At 42.4% G+C, this 22,028-nt stretch overlaps 1 protein-coding gene across 1 annotated transcript in view; it reads right to left on the reverse strand.

Annotated features, from left to right (window-relative positions):
* CFAP46 (cilia and flagella associated protein 46) overlaps nucleotides 1-22,028 on the reverse strand; it is a 257,741-nt gene that overhangs the window by 65,843 nt on the left and 169,870 nt on the right. The window contains exons 39-44 of the mRNA XM_073546509.1: nucleotides 21,681-21,863; nucleotides 16,772-16,904; nucleotides 14,025-14,222; nucleotides 7,101-7,289; nucleotides 3,545-3,661; nucleotides 74-253 (exon numbers count right to left, since the gene is read on the reverse strand). Coding sequence (XP_073402610.1) covers nucleotides 74-253; nucleotides 3,545-3,661; nucleotides 7,101-7,289; nucleotides 14,025-14,222; nucleotides 16,772-16,904; nucleotides 21,681-21,863 — 1,000 coding nt within the window. The remainder of the gene's footprint in view (nucleotides 1-73; nucleotides 254-3,544; nucleotides 3,662-7,100; nucleotides 7,290-14,024; nucleotides 14,223-16,771; nucleotides 16,905-21,680; nucleotides 21,864-22,028) is intronic.

A 22,028-nucleotide genomic window follows, 5' to 3' on the forward strand; every position in this document is an offset into this window, starting at 1 on the left:
CGCATATTGTGAAAGGGGTTAAAATAAATAAATGTATTAAAAAGTGTGAAAATATCCTTAAAAATATCCAAACCTGATGGAGTGCCAGGAACACTGCGGCTGTGAAAGGGTCAAATTGTCCAAGGCACGCGCAGATCTCAAGGCTCGCAGATGACACTATATGCACCAAGCTGTTGTTTATGGCCACATTGATGGCTTGTAGTAAAATCTCAGTGGACTGTGCGAGATACATCTGTGCCAGTTTCCTCCCGTTCTGGAAAAAAAAAGCCGGAGATCTGAATGCATTACACAGTACAGTACACAAGACCTTCAGTTCCTGGCGATGGAGCTGTGTGATTCATCAGCGATCTAATGTGAGAAGATATTAGTAATGATAATGCAGCGACGAAAACCATTGCTCAAAAAATGTCTGTGGCCCTGATTCATTGATTGTGTGTTTTTTTTTTTGGATCATTTGACCTATTTGGCACAGTTTTTTTTTTTAGACCTTTTTAGAGTAAAATGCTGCAAAATCCTTTCAATAAGTTTTAAAGGGAACCTGTCAGTTGATTCATGCTGCTGTCCAAATCATATATCAGGAGCCTGGCTGTCTACACACAGCATAGCGCTATATCTGGCCATTAAATGACTTATATCCTGCATTTTTTATCCGTTATATTGTCTTCAGGTTTCTCGCGCCAATTTTCAGTTATCTCTGAGCTAGTGGGTAAAGAATAGCTGCTATGTCTCCCACAGGAGACCCAGATATGAGGGATCCCTGTCTCTATTTAACCCATGTTCAAAATCAGCAGCAGCATACAATATACAGCAACACTGAGCAATGTAGCTGTGAATCCAGATTTGAGCTCCTTTTCAATCTGAATGAGAAGGGGGGTGGAGAAAAACTATCTCATAAGTAGACAAAGAAGCAGATTTCTCTGATAAGATATATTACAGAGTTGCTTCTTATATTTGCTTGTACTATTGATTTATGCAACATTTGTGGAACGCACAGGTCCTATTTAAATGGATGGCCTGAGTCTATGCCAGATTCACACATCTGCGTTTCGAGGTCCAAGTATGAACCGCTATGCACAGACCATCAGTGAGTCTCCAAATACAGGGGTGGACACAGGCAGAGGAAGGCCACCGAGCAAGAAATGTATATGGCCCTCTGCAGACCAATATTCTATCATAATGCACTCCTTTATGTGTCTTTGACAGAAGGTGCTTGCAGCTTTGGAGGTGAAAGCGGACCCCCTTGCCTCTTGGGCCCCTGTGTGGTTGTACTAATGGGATGTCCGCCCCATGCATTAACATATGTGAGGCTGTCGCGTTTGGGTCAGGAGACCTGCGGCTCATCAGTACATTGTGGTCCGTTTGCAAACTGCGAAACGCGGATGATGTGTGAATCCAGCCTACGAGTCAGTACGTGATTGCAGCTTTCGGGCAGTACCAGGCAGGGCTTCCTCTCATCGCCGTCTATATACCTTTAATACTGCAGATCATGTTTCACATTCATACATTTTTCATAATGTGACTACTGATGGAAGAAGACGTCTGGGTGGATCAGCACAGGCAGTTTTTCTGAAAGCGACTGGCACATTATCAAGTTCACACCTATGGAATTCATGACACTATTAGCTATTCAGACGGTAATACAGCAACCATGCATTTCTCTAGGCAAATAATGACAGGCTACAGAGCGATCTGTGCCCTCGACTTAGACACGGATGCGGCTCTGAATGCGCTATACATTATAATGTGCTTTTAGCGGCAGTCTACATTATAATGAGATGTCATCTGTTCCGTGCAGTCTAATTACGTCTATGGCAGACGACGGCGCGAACTCAAATAGGAGGCTGAATAATAAATGGTAAAAAAATGTTGTAAAATCTCTCATTCTGTAATAAATAAAGTACATTTTCTTGCATTAACCCCTTCCTTTACCAATCAATAAACTGACATCCCATCCGTGATCAGTGCCTAATGGAATCATGGAGACTGGAGGAAGACCACAGGCCCACCAGCCACGTAGATGCAGGACTAAAAGTGTTGTTATTTCAAAGGTGTTGTCCAGGATTTTAAAAGTCGGGCTAAATGTAATAATGTGATAGTAGTAAGTAGTAAAGCAACCATTACTGACCTACTCAATGTCACGGTTCCCCCGCTCAGTGTGTCTGGGATGCAGTTACTGACAGCTCAGTCATCCAGTCTGGTGAAGGGGCGAGCTGGAGCTGTCAGTACACTGATTGACAGCTTAGTCATTCAGTCTGGTGCAGGGGCGTGCTGAGCGGTCAGTATGTTGATTGACAACTTGGCAGTCCAATCTGAGACTGGGAGGAGCTGGCTGTCTCCAGGTGGTCATTGACCTAGGTGATTGCCAGGCTACTCCACTGGGCTGCTTCTCCCAGACCTCTGCCAGACGTGCATTCAGCTATGTGGTTTGTCTCTCTGTGCTTTGCATTCTGTTTATAGATCTTTCATTGCCTGACCTGGGACCTCGTTCTGACCATCCGTCTATTTAACCCCTTCTGCTCTGATCTGCTATCCTCCTGGCATTCGGACCTTGGAACGTTACCTGACTGCCCCTTTGGCTCTTCCTTCAGTTTGTGACGTACTTTCCTGGCGTTTGACCTCAGACTCCTGGCTATGACGGGATTATGGTATTTCTTCTTTCACCACTGACTGATACTTGTAATTACCTTCCAAATTATATCGCTACCATAAGTATCAGTCAGTGGTGAAAGTAGAAGTACCATAATCCCGTCACAATCCAGTCATCTGGGCGGGTTGCAGCACTGAGCGGTCACGGCTGTACTCCCAATCACGCCCACTCTTCAATTGATTGATGTCAACAAGCAGCAAAAATAAAATTAATCATCGACTATTTTCACATTTTCTTGAAATTTAAAAGATGCGCTGATACATTTTTAGGATGAGTCAAGAGTTACAAAAGCTATCGACGCGTCATATCCTACTATTCTGAATGTGTTTGTGCAGCTTACCGGAAAATAATTTGTCATCTGGTCAGAGGAACAGCATGTTCATGTGAGCTCGCCTTTAGGGCTTATTCAGATTTTGGTGGCGATCGGTCCGAGCGCGGACCACTAATGCACGGACTGGCCGTGGCTCTCCCGACCTGAGCGTGACAGCTTCGTAAATTTGTATGAAGCGGTAACACTCGGGTTGGGAGACCCCCGTCCAGTCGTGACCGATTTGCAAGGGCATCAAACGTATTTACAGCATATAATGTAGGGTTGCAAAAAAACAAAAACAAACAGTTGATCCTCTACTTCACACAGACCCTGGAAGAGGAAAAGTGCATTCATTTTGGCAAGTGTCAAGTTAATGGCAGTGATGTACGTTGTCAGGTAGAGCACTTGCCGTCACAAATCTGTTATGACAGATGTCAATGAATTTGCCAAGTTTTATCTCTGACAGATTTTGATAAATGAGGCCGCTGATCGCCATTACAAAGTTTTACTACTGTCCGTCATCACTCCTCCATAGTCTGCAGATTTCTTCTACTTACACTTTGTTCAATCGGTGGTGAAGTTATTACCTTTAATGTCGCCGCTTTCTTCACGAGCTGATCTAGTTGCTTACTCCTTGGCCGCGCGTTGGCGTCGTGCCACCCTGCGTCATTATCTCCGATGGTTTCAGAAGTCTTTCTTTCATCCTGGAAAAACAACAAGTAGAAAGCTGAAATGAGCAGTTTTAAGTGTAAAGTTGTTTTATGTCTGCTTTGAAGGATTAGCTTGCAGCGATACATTATATCAGAGAGAATTTGGGAACCATAGATGTATACAGTATTTATCAGTAGGCAACAGGAGTGCACAGTGCCAGTAGCATCTACAAACGCTGGTTTCCAATGGGCTTTTCGGTTTTACATAAATAAAGCTTAAGTATCGTGAAAAATAGAAATAGGCATTTTTCTATTAGTCGCTGTGTTTCAGCTTCTGTCTGCTTACTGTCAGTGAATGGGAAGGCTATGGTTTACAACAGCAATAAATTCACATTGAGGTCAATTCTGACACAGGGTAAGGTTTTAATACTAGAGATCGTAAAAGTAAAGTGTTTACTAAGTACCTATAATAATAATAATCTTTATTTTTATATAGCGCTAACATATTCCGCAGCGCTTTACAATTTTGCACATATTGTCATCACTGTCCCTGATTGGGCTCACAATCTAAATTCCCTATCAGTATGTCTTTAGATGTAATTTACATGAACCTTTTACTTACAACAAGCGTTTTTGCTTATTTTGTTTCTATCTTAGGTTTTGACATACAGATATAGTAAAGGTTAAATTGAAAGCTCTGCTATATCATGTAAAAAAAAAAAAAAAAGTGTAATTTGACACCTAAAATGATATCGCCAATGGCTTGCCTAACTTTAAAGAGGTGGTCCACTACTTTTTCATTGATTACCTATCCTTAGGATTGGTCATGAATGCCTGACCTGGCACTCCCTGTTAATCTGCTGTTATAGGTGTACTCACTTGTGGAGCTAGCAGTCTTCTGGTAGTTGCACATCCGCCTCACATTCTAATCAATTGGAAGAGGATGTGTTACAGTACCCTGCGGCAGCCACTACTAGGAGATGGCCACCTCCACGAGTGAGTACTTCAGCCCGGTGGCTGCCGCCGACAACAGCTGATCGTCAGGGGTTGGGGGGTGGTTGTCAGTCTGATCAGACATTGATGACCTATTCTAAGGATAATAAATGAAAAGGTAGTGGACAGCCTATTTAAAAGGAAAAGACACATTTTACATGAAAAAATATAATCACCTTTAGCTAATAAAATTCCACATATTTCAGTAGGCAATCTTCATTCACCCTCTGATATCCATTTTGCAGCCTAATCCAAGTTTCAGATTTTTTTTCTTGTGGGAGCGTCTCTCTCAGTAATAAAGGTTGGCTGTGACCTCTCTGTGCTTCCAGGATGCTACAGTCTTTACTTGATTTCATCTATCAGCACAGCTTCTTGTCATGATCTGCTTAGTTCATGGGATTAGGTAGTTCAGAAGTTAATCTGGACGGCCTCACTCTGAGATTCTGGGAGGCTTTTTATAGCCTCATTGTGGACTCATTCCTCGTCGCTTATACTCAGATCCTTGGCCGAGTGTTTGTGACCCTGGGGTGCTTTGTGACTCTGATACTTTATGCTTGTTTGGTTTTGACCCGGTTCTGTCCCTGTTACGAGTTCTGCCTGTTCCTTTTGTACTGCTTTGCTATCTCTGTGTATGACTCATTGCTTACGTTCTGACTATTCTCTGCTTGCTCCTCTGGTACCACGCTACCCTCTCTGTGTATGACCCCCCGCTTGTCTGACCTGAGTTCCCCTAATCTTTACTCCAGGATTCCTGTAATAGAATCCTACAGTCATCTACTGCAGCAGGATGCTAAGCACACCCCCTGTGGTCACATGATCGTAGGTCCTTGTACTCTTTACGACCTTTAGTGTCGCAGGTCCTGTTCTCAGAACTTTCCTTGCAGTTTCGGACCCCGGGCCCTCCCGTAGTCTGGGTGAGTGACCCTGCTCAGCCGCAGCAGTCCGCCGGCGCTGACAGGATCCTGATACTTCTATCCTGCACTTATTCCTCTTTAACTTCTTCTTTGTCTATAGCCTGTTTTCTCTGCCTTCCATAAAACTTTAGATACTTTCCCCTCTTTCCATTGAGGTTCAGTTTATAACCCCCTCCCTGTTAGTATTATTTAACACTGAAGGGAAAAGGATGCAGAGAGATCCGTCAGGGGAAGGAGCTTTGATGGATTTAGTGCGTTTTTACAGATCATTCATTTGAATGTTAGAACATTCTCAATGAAGACTATTTAGAAAGTTTCTTAACTGTGCATTTGAGAAGCAAGTAAACAACAACAAAACAAATCTGTATGAAGATGTACATAGCCCTTAAATTATCTTGGAGGGCAAAGAAAAAAGGGCTAAAGATAAAGAATAAGGCTCAAGGTCTGAAAGATCACCATTACAGCTGTGATGAAACATGAAAGTAAGTGACGACAGCGATACCCCAGATACACACAGACCTCAGTGACGGTAAAATGTATCAGCCAGAAAGTCTGTCGGTTTAGTTAAATGTGGGCATCGGAGAAACTTAAAATATATGTGGGGAAAAGCTCCTGACGTATACTGAAGGTCACTTTCACAAAAGTAGTGTGCGCTTAGCCTGAGAATGTTTCTGATCTCCAAGTAGCTGTTTTAGTCTAGTTTCACACTAGCATATGGAGGAGCTGCGGAGGGATGCGGACTTCCTCCGTGAAGCTCCGCCCACTGCCACGCCTCCTGTTTATCTCCGCCTACGGCGGCATGCGGCCTGCGTACCCTATCTTTAGTATTGGGTATGCAGGCCATGGGGATGCCTCCGCATGCGCCGTTTTGACGGTGCGTCGACCACAACAAAATCCAACACGTTGCATTACACAGGTCGCTGCACCATCAAAACGATGCATGCGCAGGCATCCGCATACATCCGCATGGCCTGCATACCCAAATGCTAAAGATCGGCATGCGGCCTGCGTACCCTATCTTTAGCACTGGGTACGCAGGCCATGCGGATGTATGTGGATGCCTCCGCATGCGTCGCTTTGACAGTGAGTCGACCATAACAAAATCCAACATGTTGCGTTCGACACAGGTCGCCGCACCGTCAAAACGACGCATGCGCAGGCATCAGAAAACATCAACATGGCCTGCGTACCCAATGCTAAAGATAGGGTACGCAGGCCGCATGCCGACGTAGGCAGAGCTGAATGGAGGAGGTGTGGCAGTGGACGGAGCTTCACGGAGGAAGTCTGCATCCCTCCACAGCTCCTCCATACACTAGTGTGAAACTAGCCTTATTCATACATTTCCTGCAGGAATAACAGAGGAAAGGAATGTGAAGAGGTTTCCAAATCCTTATTTTATGAGGAATTGCAAGTACTTACTACAACTGACACGTCAGGAGAGCTGCAGACCTCTGATCATCCTTATCACATGCATAACTGAAAATTCACCTTATCTAATACTGTCAGTTTTATGGATAAATTTAAAAGAATTTTTATGTAAAGAGGACAAAAAAACTTAACTCCTAAATCACAACCAGTAAACCCACCAGATAACGGTTGTTCCAATACATGCTAGGATGAAGTGGATCAATTCTGAAAGAAAGCAAACGAAGCCATTTCCCAGACATATACAAAGCCTTGGCCTTCAGGTCATTACAGCCGCCAGATAGTGACAAAGCATTGACCAACTGAGATAGGGCAGCAGAAGCCACGGTGCGACCAAGGGTTTTCCACTCCTAAAAAAAATAATAAAAAGAACAAAATATCTAAAACACTTGGAAAAAAATATTTAAAACATAGCAAACATCACGGTGAGGCTTAGAATATGCGTTACTCTTAAAGCGGTGTTCCCACCTCAGCCAAGTAAAGCCAAGATAGAAATATCTGCCTATATGCAGCAACCAGAAGGCCGTAATTACAGAAATAATTGCTTCTGCACTTACACAGACGTATATGATAATGCCCAGTATCAGAGAACGAGACAAGGCGGTGACCATGGTCCAAAAACGCCTTGTGCATGGATTACCACTCCATATGCTAATCTTAAAAAGGAGAAAACGGAGTAACGGATACAAAATATATGCAAAAGTATAAATTTTATTAATACTCACATCAAGTGCTGACAAGTATACAAGTTGACTAAAATAGGGGGGATAAGCCCCAATGATACAACAATCAGGACAGACAAGGACAGGGTAAATAAAATGATACCAGTGCTCGAAATCTACATGGCACAACGTTCAGTCAGCCCATGGGCATTGCACATAACAGACATGTGTCTAATGGTAAAAGATAGTCAAATATGGCATACTCAATTAAATGTGTATTGTACATAGTTGTACATGTCTAGAGCGCCAAAAAAAAAAAAAAAAAAAAACCATCCAGAGGGGTCAATGTGCAAGTCCAATGGACACTGAACATAAATGAATCAATGACATGTGGAAGGATTCTTACATAGTAAATAACATATGTATCAGCATATCAAAACTGCGCAATTGTGCCAGAGAGAACCCGGGAGACGACCCGCCCAGCGGTCCAAATGACCGAAGTGTGGAAACAAGTAAAGGCAGGCTGCTTACAAAGCGCCTGTGGCGGGCGCGAAACGTACGTCGGGTGTCGTTGCATGGGCCTTCACCTCCTCTGCTCCCCGGTAAGCAGCCTGCCTTTACTTGTTTCCACACTTCGGTCATTTGGACCGCTGGGCGGGTCGTCTCCCGGGTTCTCTCTGGCACAATTGCGCAGTTTTGATATGCTGATACATATGTTATTTACTATGTAAGAATCCTTCCACATGTCATTGATTCATTTATGTTCAGTGTCCATTGGACTTGCACATTGACCCCTCTGGATGTTTTTTTTTTTTTTGGCGCTCTAGACATGTACAACTATGTACAATACACATTTAATTGAGTATGCCATATTTGACTATCTTTTACCATTAGACACATGTCTGTTATGTGCAATGCCCATGGGCTGACTGAACGTTGTGCCATGTAGATTTCGAGCACTGGTATCATTTTATTTACCCTGTCCTTGTCTGTCCTGATTGTTGTATCATTGGGGCTTATCCCCCCTATTTTAGTCAACTTGTATACTTGTCAGCACTTGATGTGAGTATTAATAAAATTTATACTTTTGCATATATTTTGTATCCGTTACTCCGTTTTCTCCTTTTTAAGACTTACACAGACGTGAATGATCAAGTTTTCACAATAACATATTTTTTTAATGTCCCGTATCACTATCCGAAAATAAAAATCATGAAATCTTGCAGTTTTCAACTGAGGCTGATACTTCCTAGTGATCACTTCTCAGCAGTCTCATTGTCATCACAGCCCAGATTATAATGAAAGGTAACACTTATATATTGATAACACGGGATCCTTTATTCACAATGGATGATGGTAACCGCTCACTCCTCCCTCTCCATGCACATTGAGCCTGCACAGCATGCCCAGAAAACTCTATAACATCTCCAGATTACTGATTTCTCTATGTAGTTGCTGTAAATGTTATTAATCCCATAATAACCAGGAGACATCAATTTATGGCTTTAATCCAGCGCCTCTGTAAATTTTCAGCGAGGGGTTAAAGCTCCTGCAGTGCACAGATGTGACACACTTTGGAAGATCCTGGGGATAAGACAGAAGCGGTTTATCAATGACTCTGCCTTCTATACAGTTTTCACTAAGTGCAGTGCTGATGAGTCTTTAGGAACTGGCGATCACATAATCTCTGGATGTCTGCTGGCATGGCAGAGCTGTTTGGTGCCAGCAGACTCAGATCAGGTTTGTCAGTGACCTGTGGCACTCCAGTGAGCTGTGTTCCCCCTGTAACTGAGGCTCCAATAGATGCCCCAGTTACCATGTAAAAAAGAGATCAATAAATAAAAAAAATTATAAAAAAAAGCTTTTTTCTTTATATTTGCATCATAAAAAATATGTAAATTGCACGGTAACTAAAATGAACCCCAAAACAGATATAATAAAAAAAAATCTCATATAATAACAAAAAACGAAAATTGGTTAGTCATTAAGGGCTTTTCTGGCCTGGACATTAAAGGTGTTAAGGGGGATGTCAAATGCCCAAATTGCTTTTACACAAGTCTGTTATCATTTTTTTGTTATCCGCCTTCTTACTCTCACTTTTAATGTTTGCTTGCAGCAGCTCCTTTTTTGACTCTGTGGACTACATGTACATTTCCCATCTGTTGAAATGCTGGCTCCTCAACCAGTGATTACTCCACAAGTCTAAGTCTTCCTTTTTTTTTGCAATCTGACCCCCTCTCCTGCAATGCCGCTGCGCATGCATCACAGGGGAACTCAGACTCCTTGGGAGGCAGCGCTCTGTGTACGCAAGGAGGCGGTCACATGATATGTGCTGAGATTCGGAATTTGCTAATGGAAAATAAGTGTAAATCAACTTCTATTACTACATACCGTATAAGCCTGTCAATGATTTTTGCATAATCGCTTTAACAGAAAAAAAAAAAAAAAAAAAAAAATCAGGCAAGGCCCAAATGTACAGAAAATGAAGTAAAAAAAAAAAAAACACTACAATCAATAAGTAATAAGGACTAGAAATAAAGAATGTTTCACTTTCATAATTTAATTATTTATAAGATATTATAGGGGACACATTCAATTTAAATGGACAGTTTCTTTGGGTTTAAAGGCATGATAATTATAATGCTGACACAGAGACATAAAAAAGCTAAAGTTCAGTTTGCCAAAATGTACATGAGTAAAGCTAAAATCCTTCTGGGAAAGCATCTTGTGGACAGTTGAGACCAAGATAGAGTTTATTGGTAAAGCACATCCTTCTATTGTTCTATTGTTTATTGAAAATGGAATGAGGCCTACAAAGGAAAGAACACAGTACCTACAGTCAAATATGGTGGAGGTTCAAAGATGTTTTGGGGTTGATTTGCTGCTTCTGGCACTGGATGCCTTGACTATGTGCAAGACATCACAAAATCTGAAGATTACTAACAAATTGTGGTTCGCACTGAAGTGCCCAGTGTCAGAAAGCTGGGTTTGTGTCCTAGGTCATGAGTCTTCCAGCAGGACATGGACCCCAAACAAACATACTTCAAGAAGCACCCAGAAATGGATGGAAACAAAGTTCTGGAGAGTTGTGAAGTGACCAGCAATGCATCTGGATCTAAATCCCATTGAACACCTGTGGATAGATCTTAAAATTGAAGTTGGGAGAAGGCGCCTTAAAAAATGAGAGACCTGAAGCAGTTTGCAAAAAGAAGAGTGGACCAAAATTCCAGTTGAGAGGTATAAGAAGCTTGTTGATGACTATAGGAAGCGATTGATTGCAGTTATTTATTCCAAAGGGTGTGCAACCAAACAATAAGTTGAGGGTTCCAAAAATTTTGCCTGGCCCATTTTGTAGTTCTGTGAAATGATGTCTAATTTGCCTTTTTTTCCACTATTTTCTTTATGTTTTTCCAATATAAACAAAGGAAATAAACATGCGTATAAGAAAACATGTGTAATTGCAAGAATTTTCTGGGAGAAATGCTTCATTTTCTGGAACAATTTCAAGGGGGCCAACACTTTCCCGCCATGACCGTATAATAATGTGTTCATTCAGCATCCTGGTATGCAGAGAAGCCGTGGGACGTGTGCCTTAATCAAAGCTGGAGACAGCTCTTGCCGCCAGCGTGCACGTGTCTCAGCTGAAAAGTGGACTCTAAAAGACTTTTGACAGGAGGACAGAGCAGAAAGTGTGAATTCGGTCCAGGCCCTGTCCAAGGAGCACATTTCTCTACCAAAGAAGGACAGTTTCCTGACCCCCACAAACATTCTCCAGACCAAATGAATTCTCTTCCATCATCTTGTGATAACACATTAGTCATTGCATAAAAATTTAACCCTTTTTTTATTTATGCTCGGATTTTCCTGCCTGTATTAATTAACTTTAAGATGAAGTCGGTACAAGGGATTCAGACTTAGGCACTATTACATTTGGATCATACATTTTGATCTCTTTTATGCATCCTTGCATGTTATATGCTATTGCAGCAGCTGACTGGCATTGAGTGATGTTCCTTAGCTCACCGTTAGGCCTCAGACGTCCGTTTTTCCCATGTACGAGAAAAACAGACCGATTATTTTCATCAGAGTGTGGTCCGAGTGTGATTAGTTTTTCTCGTACGAGGAGAAAAAAACTTCTCCACCTTCTCCTTTTCGGCAGTCTGTAAAGATTTTTTTCATAAACCCATAGAGTTGCATTTCCAAGTTTGATCCGACCCTCGGATCAATATCGGACACTTGTGCACAATTTTCCGAGGACTGCTGAGTCCGCAAAAAATTTCAGACATGTGAATGGCTCCATAGAGTATCAAAGTAGTGAGCGCTATCCGCGAAAAGCGCGGACAGTATTCATACGCGAAAAGCAGATGTCTGAATGAGGCCTTAGCCTGACTTATCATTCTGCTCCCATGAAAGTGCAACAGACTACACACACAGAGCCATACTCTCCGAAGCCAAGATGGCTCTTAATGTTATGTGCTTGGCTACTAGGAAAGATGAAAGAATATTCTGGAGACATAGTTCATGGCTCTCCCCGTCTCTGCTGTGGCTGGCAGGTTGCTGTGTATAGGTGTCATCACCATCACGTGGGTCTGAGAAGGCAGGAAAAGGTGAGGCCCAATGCGTTTTTTTGTGCCTTATCCATACGCAGCGGAAATAATTCTGCAATAGTGACATGTGGTGCGGAGTGTAAGGGTATGTTCACGCCTATTTCCAAGGGTTGATACTATCTGTTATTCAAGCAGAAGATGTCTCAGAAAATCCTTTTCTTTTGAGTTTTGTAAACTTGGAACATCTTTTGTTAATTCTCTTTCGGCATTTCCTGACCCTTATTTTCTTTGGTGCTTTTTAGTTCATTTTCTAGACGTTTTTTAAACTCCAATAACTATGTCTGGACTACTCATAGGCAATAAACGTCTAGGCAGTCCACACTGTACTCTGCAGGGGTGTTCTAAAACACAACTGAATAGTATAGAGGCGGTATGAGAATGTGCTGTCTGACACAGCCAGGCTACCCATAGAGACTACCCATAGAGAATGAACACAGTTTATTACTACCTCTGCCTTCCCGATCGCTGCATACACAGAGCTATAAAAAGGCCGTGTGTATAGTATTAGGAAGTGCTAACATCGCTTCCTCCTCCAGACCTCCCATGATCGCTGAGTGTAGCTGCTGGATCCTTAGTGATCCAGATCAGGTCAGCTCCGCTTTGTTGACAGGAAGCTGAATTTCTCCTGTAACTGGGGCTAACATAAAAGTCCCAGGTACAAAGTGAAATAAGATTTTTATTTTATATATTTCATTGTTATAATGCCCCCCAAAGGTCTTTTATGACCTTATGAGGGACGCAATGTGTGAAATAAATAATCAATAACTAAATAAATACATAAATAAAAAGTAGGAAAAAAATAAATAATAATAATAATAAAAAAGCCGCTGCCAATCTAAGCGCTGCTGCTAGTTTCGCCCCCGTAGGAAAAAGAAACATGTCTGGTATATTAAAATTATTGTTACAGAAAAGGGGAACAAAATTTAAAATGTATTTTACTGGTCCTGTGACATGATAAATAAAACTGAAAAACAGATACATAATTCCTTTGCATTTTTCCACCAATATTGCTAGATATCAGCCAAAAATAAAGTAAAAAAAGAGAGACTATGAAAATAACAAAAAAATGTATCATGAAAAGAAGGATGCAAAAATTATTTGAATATCCAAAAAAAAATTAAAAATGTACAGCTCTTTATACAGCATGTACAAAGAAAATTACAAAAATGTGCTTGGTTGGGAAAAGGAGATAAATAGTCCTGTCTGGAATTACTGTAATTAAGCAATATAGAAAATGCAAGCTTTTTTTCCCCCATCAGAAAAGCGAGTAGCCCCCCCATTGACTTGTATGGTAAGTATTGAGTGTCTTCTTAGCGGAAAACGCCTAAAAATCTGCAGTATATTATTATTATAATAACAGCACTGTAGCTAAAAATATAGGAAATGCCAAATCAAAATTCACACTCGGAATCCAGAAGGTAAGAGATTTGCAATTCTCCCATCTCGCGGCCATAGTCTAGTGATCTGGCCGATAGACCAGTCCCCCCTCACGAGGCAACTGTGCCGTGCCATCTTGGCATTCCTCTGCAGAGACCCGCTCTCCAATTGAAGGTATTTGGACCCCCGACATCAGTTATACCCTATCATTTGAAGATAACTTACGGTATATACTTTTCTGCAAAGCCGTAGCGGTACAGGATAAAGTATTAGCAGTAATTGACTCCAAAAAAATATTACGAAAAGTTATTCCATACATTATTAATTCCGATGGGGTTCATTAAACAATAATGGTGTCATTACATCCCTTTAAATAACACATGTTCAGTAGATGCCGAATGCAAACATATGGATGGATAGATAAGTACCGTATATGTACCTGCTCAACAGAGTTATAATCGGGGCTCGCTCTCACAAATTCCTCCACGAAGACACGGAGTTCTCCTTTGCGTTTTTCCTCTTCCAGTTTCTCTTCCTCCTCCATGATGACAAGCTGGATGATTTCCAATGACAGTTCAGCAAATTCAAGCTTCATTTTTACAAGTTTCCTCTGGACTGGCAAACTATTACCCCCTGCCTGCAAAGCAAATTCAATCATGATGCTGTGTATCCCACGATGACTAAAGGAGGATTAATGCTTGCAGAAATGAAAGAGAGGGAAAAAAAACCCCTTCAAATATTTAGGATGGTACATGAAACGGGCGGCACGGATGTGTGTGATGGTTAATTAAATCTTATTACCGCTTATAGTAAAGAATTATTTCAATCGGGATCTGAAGCCTTAGGACTGGCTCGTACAAAGCTCTGACTAATCTCCGCTCGCTGCTCTAGTCAATAGTTGTTCTGAATGATATAATAAAATGGAAATACAATGTTTGAGAGGCTCCTGGAGAAAGGGGACAACCTCCCATATAAGTTGCTAAGACTCCTAGAAAACATCTGTCCCCATCGGGGCTCACAATATAGATCCCCTATCAGTATGTCTTTAGAGTGTGGGAGGAAACCGGAGAACCCGGAGGAAACCCACGATACTACGGGGAGAACATACAAACTCCTTGCAGAAATTGTCCTTGGTGGGATTTGAACCCAGGACCCCACTGAGCACTGCCCGATAAAAGTACAATCACCTGCACAGTATAAGTACCGTTAACATACTACCCAAGTATTCAACAAGAATACAGCTGAGGAGAGAATAAATGTAACTGGTGCGGTCCGATGATGCCACCTCATGTAGAAGCTCTTCTTCAGGCCCTATCTAAACCTCATGTTCAGAGCCTTCCGATGTGTGATTGGCAATGTGTTGCAGTTCCCCTGCACAAAGTAGAGTTAAAGGGGATATACAGCACTTTAAAATAGAAGGCCTGCAGCTGCTAACAGAGCCAATTACCTGCTTGTTATACCCGGTGCCGGTCATTGACTACTCCTGCCGGAGATTGAGCTACTTCCTCTCAACAGAGCAGCAGCTTCTCTTCCTGTTGAAAGGTGAGACAACTGGTGTCATGCTGATTGACAGCAAGCTTCCCCCAATTATGCAGCAGGAGTCGGCTGTCAATCAGCATGACACAAGTAGTCCCGCCCTGTCAACAGGAAGAGAACCTGCTGCTCGGAGTAACTGAATCTCTGGCAGAAGAGGTCAATGACCGACGCCGGGTACAACAGACAGGTAGTTGCCTCGGTTAGCAACTATATCCCGTTTTTTGTAAAGTCCCGGATATCCTCTTTAAGAGCACATCTCTGCAGAGAATATTGTGAAGAGGCTGCAGCGCTTGACCAAATTGGTGGTGGTCCTGCTAGTTGGACCACCTTTGACCAGAAAGTGAAGGTACGCCCTAGCGACTGAAGAGAGAGACTGTCACTAGGCTTATGCAATCAGAGAGTAGCATGACATAGGCACAAAGAAACTAATTCCAGCCATGTGTAACTCACAAAACTGCTTGCTGTAGTTTTGATAAATGATTTTTATCTGCTGTATCTCTGTTACACTTCTGGGCAATAAGCTCCTGCTATGAAGTCCTCGATATTCATGTGCTCACGCTATCCCAGTCCTCCACTACGGACTGGCAGCTTTCTATATAATCACAGTGCAGGCAGACAGCTGACAATCAATGACGTGAGCGTGGTGATGACTGAGAGGACTAGCAAAGCTGCAGCAGATATAACAATGATACTATCAAAACTACAGCAAGTATCCCAGTGCTTGAATTGGAGTTTCCACTCAGTTTTATGAAGTGCTCAGTTTGGGGAGGCATATATCTAGTGAAAAAAAAAAAAAAATATTGCATCAAGGGAAAAACCGAGGTGTATCGGACATAGAAGAGTCCATAGAACCGACCATGCTCGGGTGCTAACCGAGTGTCTTCGGCATGATCGAAAAACATGTTCGAGTTCCCGCGCCGAGCACGCCAAAGACACTTGGTTAGCACCCGAGCATTCTCAGATAACACCTTATCCGCGCATGTTTGCTGATCACTGTGGGTCATCTTACTGCTATGAATGCTCTGAAGGGGAAAGACAAATATTCTGAGAACCTCAAGATGCCTATAGAGGTAACTATGCAGCAGTAAAAGGGGTAATGAAGGAATATAAAACTACTACTATCAGGGTCTGATCGTTTTGAGGTAGGGTGTGGCTGGTATTACAGCTTACACTCACTCAAGTTAATGGGACTGAGACGCAGTACCAGACACAGTCATGGTCATTACAACAGTGCTGTGCCTAGAAAACAATGAAGGGGATTTGGATTTTGCTGACACAAGGCGATTGACGAGTGAGGACTCGAGATGGACCCCGATTAACATTAAGGTTTTTAAAGGTACAAGTTTTTGGTTTCTTCTAAGCTAAAATATTAACCTCAGCTGTTACTCACAGTCCCAAAGTACGCCGCTGCTCCAAACTTTGTGGAAATGTCTACATGACTATTACTGTGTGACCGCTGCGGCCAGTCACTAAGCTCTGCAGCTCATGCCATCTACATCGGCAGCCAGTGAGTCCAGTGATGGGCACATGTGCCATAGTCACTGCTGTAGTCAGCAAAGTCCAGGGCAAAATAAAAAAACAAATTATCTCCTATTTTTTGGGAATAACCCTTTAATAAAAATATCAAAATATGCTTCCTCTGCTACAGACCTCAAGGACAGCAGAGCTTTGGATGTTGCGCAATATTTGCTCCACGGTAGCGATTGCTTGCTCGGCGGTAGCGTATGCATCCAGATAGTATCCGTGTTTCCGTCGCGAGTCTTCTACACTGCTGGCCAGGATCCTGACGAGTGATAGTGAAAAGAATGAGAAAGATGAAATAAAATAACCAGCATTAATAAATGTATGAGGGAGATAAATTAACCATTTACAGTATTGTAGCATCTCCCACATACAGTTGTGCTCAAAAGTTTACATACCCCGGCAGAATTTTTGCTTTCTTGAACTTTTCTCAGAGAATATGAATAACACCAAAACTTTTTCTCCACTCATGGTTAGTGGTTGGGTGAAGCCATTTATTGTCAAACTACTGTGTTTAAATCATAATGACAACCCAAAACATCCAAATGACCCTGGTCAAAAGTTCACATACCCTGGTGATTTTGGCCTTATAACATGGCTACTATAGGTAACATCCTCACCTGTGACCTGTTTGCTTGTAATCAGTGTGTACATAAAAGCTAAGTGAGTTTCTGGGATCCAGACAGACTCTTGCATTTTTCATCCAGCCACTGATGTTTCTGGATTGTGAGTCATGGGGAAAACTAAAGATTTGTCAATGGATCTACGGGAAAAGGTAGTTGAACTGTATAAAACAGGAAAGGGATACAAAAACATATCCAAGGAATTGATAATGCCAGTCAGCAGCGTTCAAACTGTGATTAACAAATGGAAAATCAGGGGCTCTGTAAAAACAAAACCACGGTCAGGTAGACCAACAAAAATTTTGTCCACAACTGCCAGGAAAATTGTTCAGGATACAAAGAAAAACCCACAGATAACGTCAGCTGAAATACTGTACTCTCTGAAAACTAGCGGTGTGGCTGTTTCAAGATGCACAATAAGGAGGCACATGAAGAAAAATGGGCTGCATGGTTGAATCACCAGAAGAAAGACATTACTGTGCAAATGCCACAATGTATCTTGCCTACAGTACGCAAAACAGCACAGAGACAAGCCTCAAAACTTCTGGATCAAGGCAATTTGGAGTGATGAGACTAAAATTGAAGTTTTTGGCCACAACAACAAACGTTACATTTGGAGAGAGGTCAACGAGGCCTATGATGAAAGGAACACCATTCCTACTGTAAAGCACGGAGGTGGATCGCTGATGTTTTGGAAATGTGTGAGCTACAAAGGCGCAGGAAATTTGGTCAAAGTTGAAGCAAATATGAGTGCAGTATGTTATCCGCAAATACTGGAGGCAAATTTGCAATCATCAGCCCGGAAGCTGCGCATGGGACGTACTTGGATGCTTCAACATGACAACGATCCAAAACACAAGGCCAAGTTGTCCTGTCATTGGCTACAGCAGAACAAAGTGAAGGTTCTGGAGTGGCCATCTCAGTCTCCTGACCTCAATATCATTGAGACACTCTGGAGAGATCTCAAGCACGCAGTTCATGCTAGACAACCCAAGAATTTACAACAGCTCAGTCATTAGCTTTACACAACTAGTTAGGAAAATGCAAATCTATCTACAGTTGTAACTAGAGGAAAACTACTGCTGATATTAGAATAAGATATAATTAATTCACAATATTAATTATAATAATAAATCATTAATAAAGACCCCCTACATAATCTATACATATAAAGTGGAGTGTATGTATGTGTGTATGTATCAAGCCCCGCCCACTCCACAGAGCCCCGCCCACTCTGCATAGCCACAGGGAAAGAGCCCCTGGTCCAGGGACACCCGACAACAGTTTTGACACACAGCTTGGCCTCACATACATTGCACACACAGCTCTGCTGCAGGGACCCTATGATCCCATGTGGTTACTTTACTTCCCTCAGTGATGTGATATAAGACCCTGCTCTGTGACACGAGCTGACACTTCTACTCTAGCACCAGCACAGCCCTGCGTCTGTCTCCTCCTCCCAAGCACGTGACTGGTCACTTGGTCGTGACATCATCACAGGTCCTTTAGCTGCCCTGGTTCTCACATTTACCGAGAGTTCAGGCAGGGAAAAGAGGAAAAAAGTAGCAGCAGTAGGCGGTGTGGGGCGGTGCCATCCTCTCCTGCAGCAGTGATGGCCTCTCTACAGAGTTTCACTCTGTCTGTGCTGCTCAGCACCGCCAATGTGCTGATTGGGACATAAAGCCCAAAAGCTCTCCAGACCTGTGCACTAGCTGCTGGCCTGGCAGGAAGGAGGAAAGAAGAAACCTACCACACACAGGCGGAGCCCCCGCTGTTAGTCTGCGCTGGAGAAGAGCAGCGACATGAACACCAACATCATGTACGCCAGCAGGAAGAGGCGCAAACCCGTGCAGAAGGCGTAAGTCACACTTTTGCCGTGCTACGGGTCCCAGCAGGCTGAATAGGGGTTAACGGGAACGACCTGAGAGCGGCGGAGGGACACTGCTGGCATGGAGGGGATGGGGCAGTGCTGGCATGGAGGGGACGGGGCAGTGCTGGCATGGAGGGGACAGAGCAGCGCTGTCTGCCCGGTGACACTGCCTGCACGGTGACACTGCCTGCCACTGTGTGTATATAAAAGCTGTGCTGCAGAAAAATGCTGTATATAAAGGAGGAGCGTGAGGTGCAGAAGTAGGCTGTGTAAAAAGAAGGAGCATGAGGTGCAGGAGGAATAAGGCCCCTTAACTGCCGCCGTTATTTGTTATAACTAACCACAGTTACTATGCCCGGGCAACGCCAGGCTCTTCAGCTAGTATAATAGTATAATCTGACAATAATTCAATGACATGATGATATCAAATAAGACTGGTGACTGCTTCCACACCATTCTGATGAAGGTCTGGATTCAGGTTCGAAACAATAATATTCTGGATTTATTGAATTGCGTTAATAAATATTTTCCTTGTTTCACTTCATCCTATTGAGTGGCGAGTTTTCATCTTCCTAATATTACGGATCTGACCACCAACTTATCGATTCGGAGTAACGTATATCATCACCTGCTTCTGTAGAGGTCACACGACACCGTGTTGACTTTGGTTGTTCTTCATGGGTTTCTCGCTAAATACAAAAATTTGTTTATCACGTTTAATTATGAGATGAGGGCCATTTTATTGCATTCTTGAAGAACCCATTTAGGCTGACAGCCATCTCTCTCGACACCTCCGTATACAGGAGCGCTCAGTTCGACCAAGCGTTCCATTGTTCTCTATGAGAGCGCTGCTGCCCAGCACTTTATCTCACTGCCGATAAAAAAGTATAAGGTGACTGATTTCAAACTAACCGATCTTTGCATTCCCCGACATACTCTGATGGGAAAAAAATTTGAAGGGTGCAATTGACTTTTATCTGATGTGCACGGGGCCCATAATGGTCACACTTTGGTCTATATGGCTCTGCCATTCCACCCCTGGCGCTATTAGTCTTTCTACAGTCATGCAATTACTTGCATATTTTATGATTGGATATTTTAAAAGACTTATGTAAGATTAGAAAAGAATGTCTGCTTCCAGAATTAGCATCACTCGTGTTTATGGGCAGTGTCTGGTATTGCAGTTGAGACCAATTTAAAGGGAACCTGCCAGCAGGATTGTGCTCAGTAACCTACAGACACTATCAGGTTGGCGCTGTTTTATACTGATTAAATTGATACCTGGGTGATGAAATCCGTCTTGTGGTTGTTGTTTAATCTTTATTTGCAGTTTTCAGTTAATGAGATTCTCATGCCCCGAGGCGGCTTGTGGGCGGGGCTTTATGCGGTGCTCTGCTTACATATGCATCTGTATGGGCTTATAACAGGTCAATGATCCTTCACTGACCTGCCTCCTATTATACATAATGCATATAATAGTGTTGATATTACTGTTGATAATGCATATAATAGTGTTGATATTACTGTTGATAATGCATATAATATTGTTGGCTATTGTAAGGTTTAGAGAAAAAAAATTTACATCCAGATAAATGTCACCTGCAAGCGCCACCGCCATTTTGCGGCAGCCAAATTTTTTTTTACTATTGCAAAATGGTGCAGTAGGATCATAAGAGATAGATGCTACTGCGCAGGTGCCGCCGCCAGTACCATTTTGCTGGATGTCAAAAAAAAATTTCTAAGCATCACAATAACCACAATATTATAGGTACTATCAACAATATTACATATCAAGAATGTTATCAACATTAATATCAAGACTATTAAAAGCATTATATAAAAAAGGGGGCAGGTTAGTAAGGGATGAGTGACCCATCATAAGCCCATACGGATGAATATACGAAAAGAGCACAATATAAAATCCCACCCCCAGGCCGCCCAAGAGGAGCACAAGAATCTCATTAACTGAAAACTACAAATAAAGATTAAACAACAACCACAAGACGGATTTCATCAACCCAGGTATCATTGTAAATCATTGTAATCAGTATTCCATGAAGAGAAAAGGTCGCACTCATCGGGATAACGTTATGACTGCTTTATTGACACATGAAGTATATGTCAAGTTGGGTTGGTGACGAAAGAGTGCAAAATCTGCTGACAACGGCCGTTTCGCGATGTTAGAGCGCTTCTACGGGTCTAACAGCGCGAAACGGCCGTTGTCAGCAGATTTTGCACTCTTTTGTCACCAACCCGACTTGACATATACTTCATGTGTCAATAAAGCAGTGATAAGGTTATCCCGATGAGTGCGACCTTTTCTTTTCATGGAATTCAAGATTTGATCACTACGAGGTCAAGCATCCGGGAGTCCTTGGTGTTGTTTCACTGCCAGCCGCATATCACCAGTACATGCACGGTAACAGCGGTGCCGTCCGCTTTTCTTTGAGTATTGTAATCAGTATAACAACACCAACCTGACACTGTCTGCTGTTTACCGAGCACAATTCTGCTGACAGGTTCGCTTTAAGAGAAAACAGAATACCTGAGAATATTGGCATGTTTCATCAGAAATTCTGCTCTGTACTCCATGTGCCCATGGCGGAGGAGGTCGGCTTCAGATTGACTCATCTTGTCACACATATCCAGCAGGGGCACATTTACTTGCGATGGTTCCCCACCTTTATGCATCAAATCTTGGACATTTTGTAAAAGAATAGCAAATTTCCTAAAAGTAAATAAACATTTACATAATTTCACTAGAACTAAAAATCACCTGTCAAACGTGAAAAAAAAATCAAATTTTTCACAAAATATTTTTTTCAATTATTTTACATTTTTCGATGGTCAACAGACATCAAAATCAAACCATTCTAAGAGAGATGAATTCACT

This window comes from Dendrobates tinctorius, unplaced genomic scaffold (assembly GCF_039654945.1).
Source record: "Dendrobates tinctorius isolate UK_male_01 unplaced genomic scaffold, ASM3965494v1 ptg000147l, whole genome shotgun sequence".
Taxonomy (NCBI): Eukaryota; Metazoa; Chordata; class Amphibia; order Anura; family Dendrobatidae; genus Dendrobates; species Dendrobates tinctorius.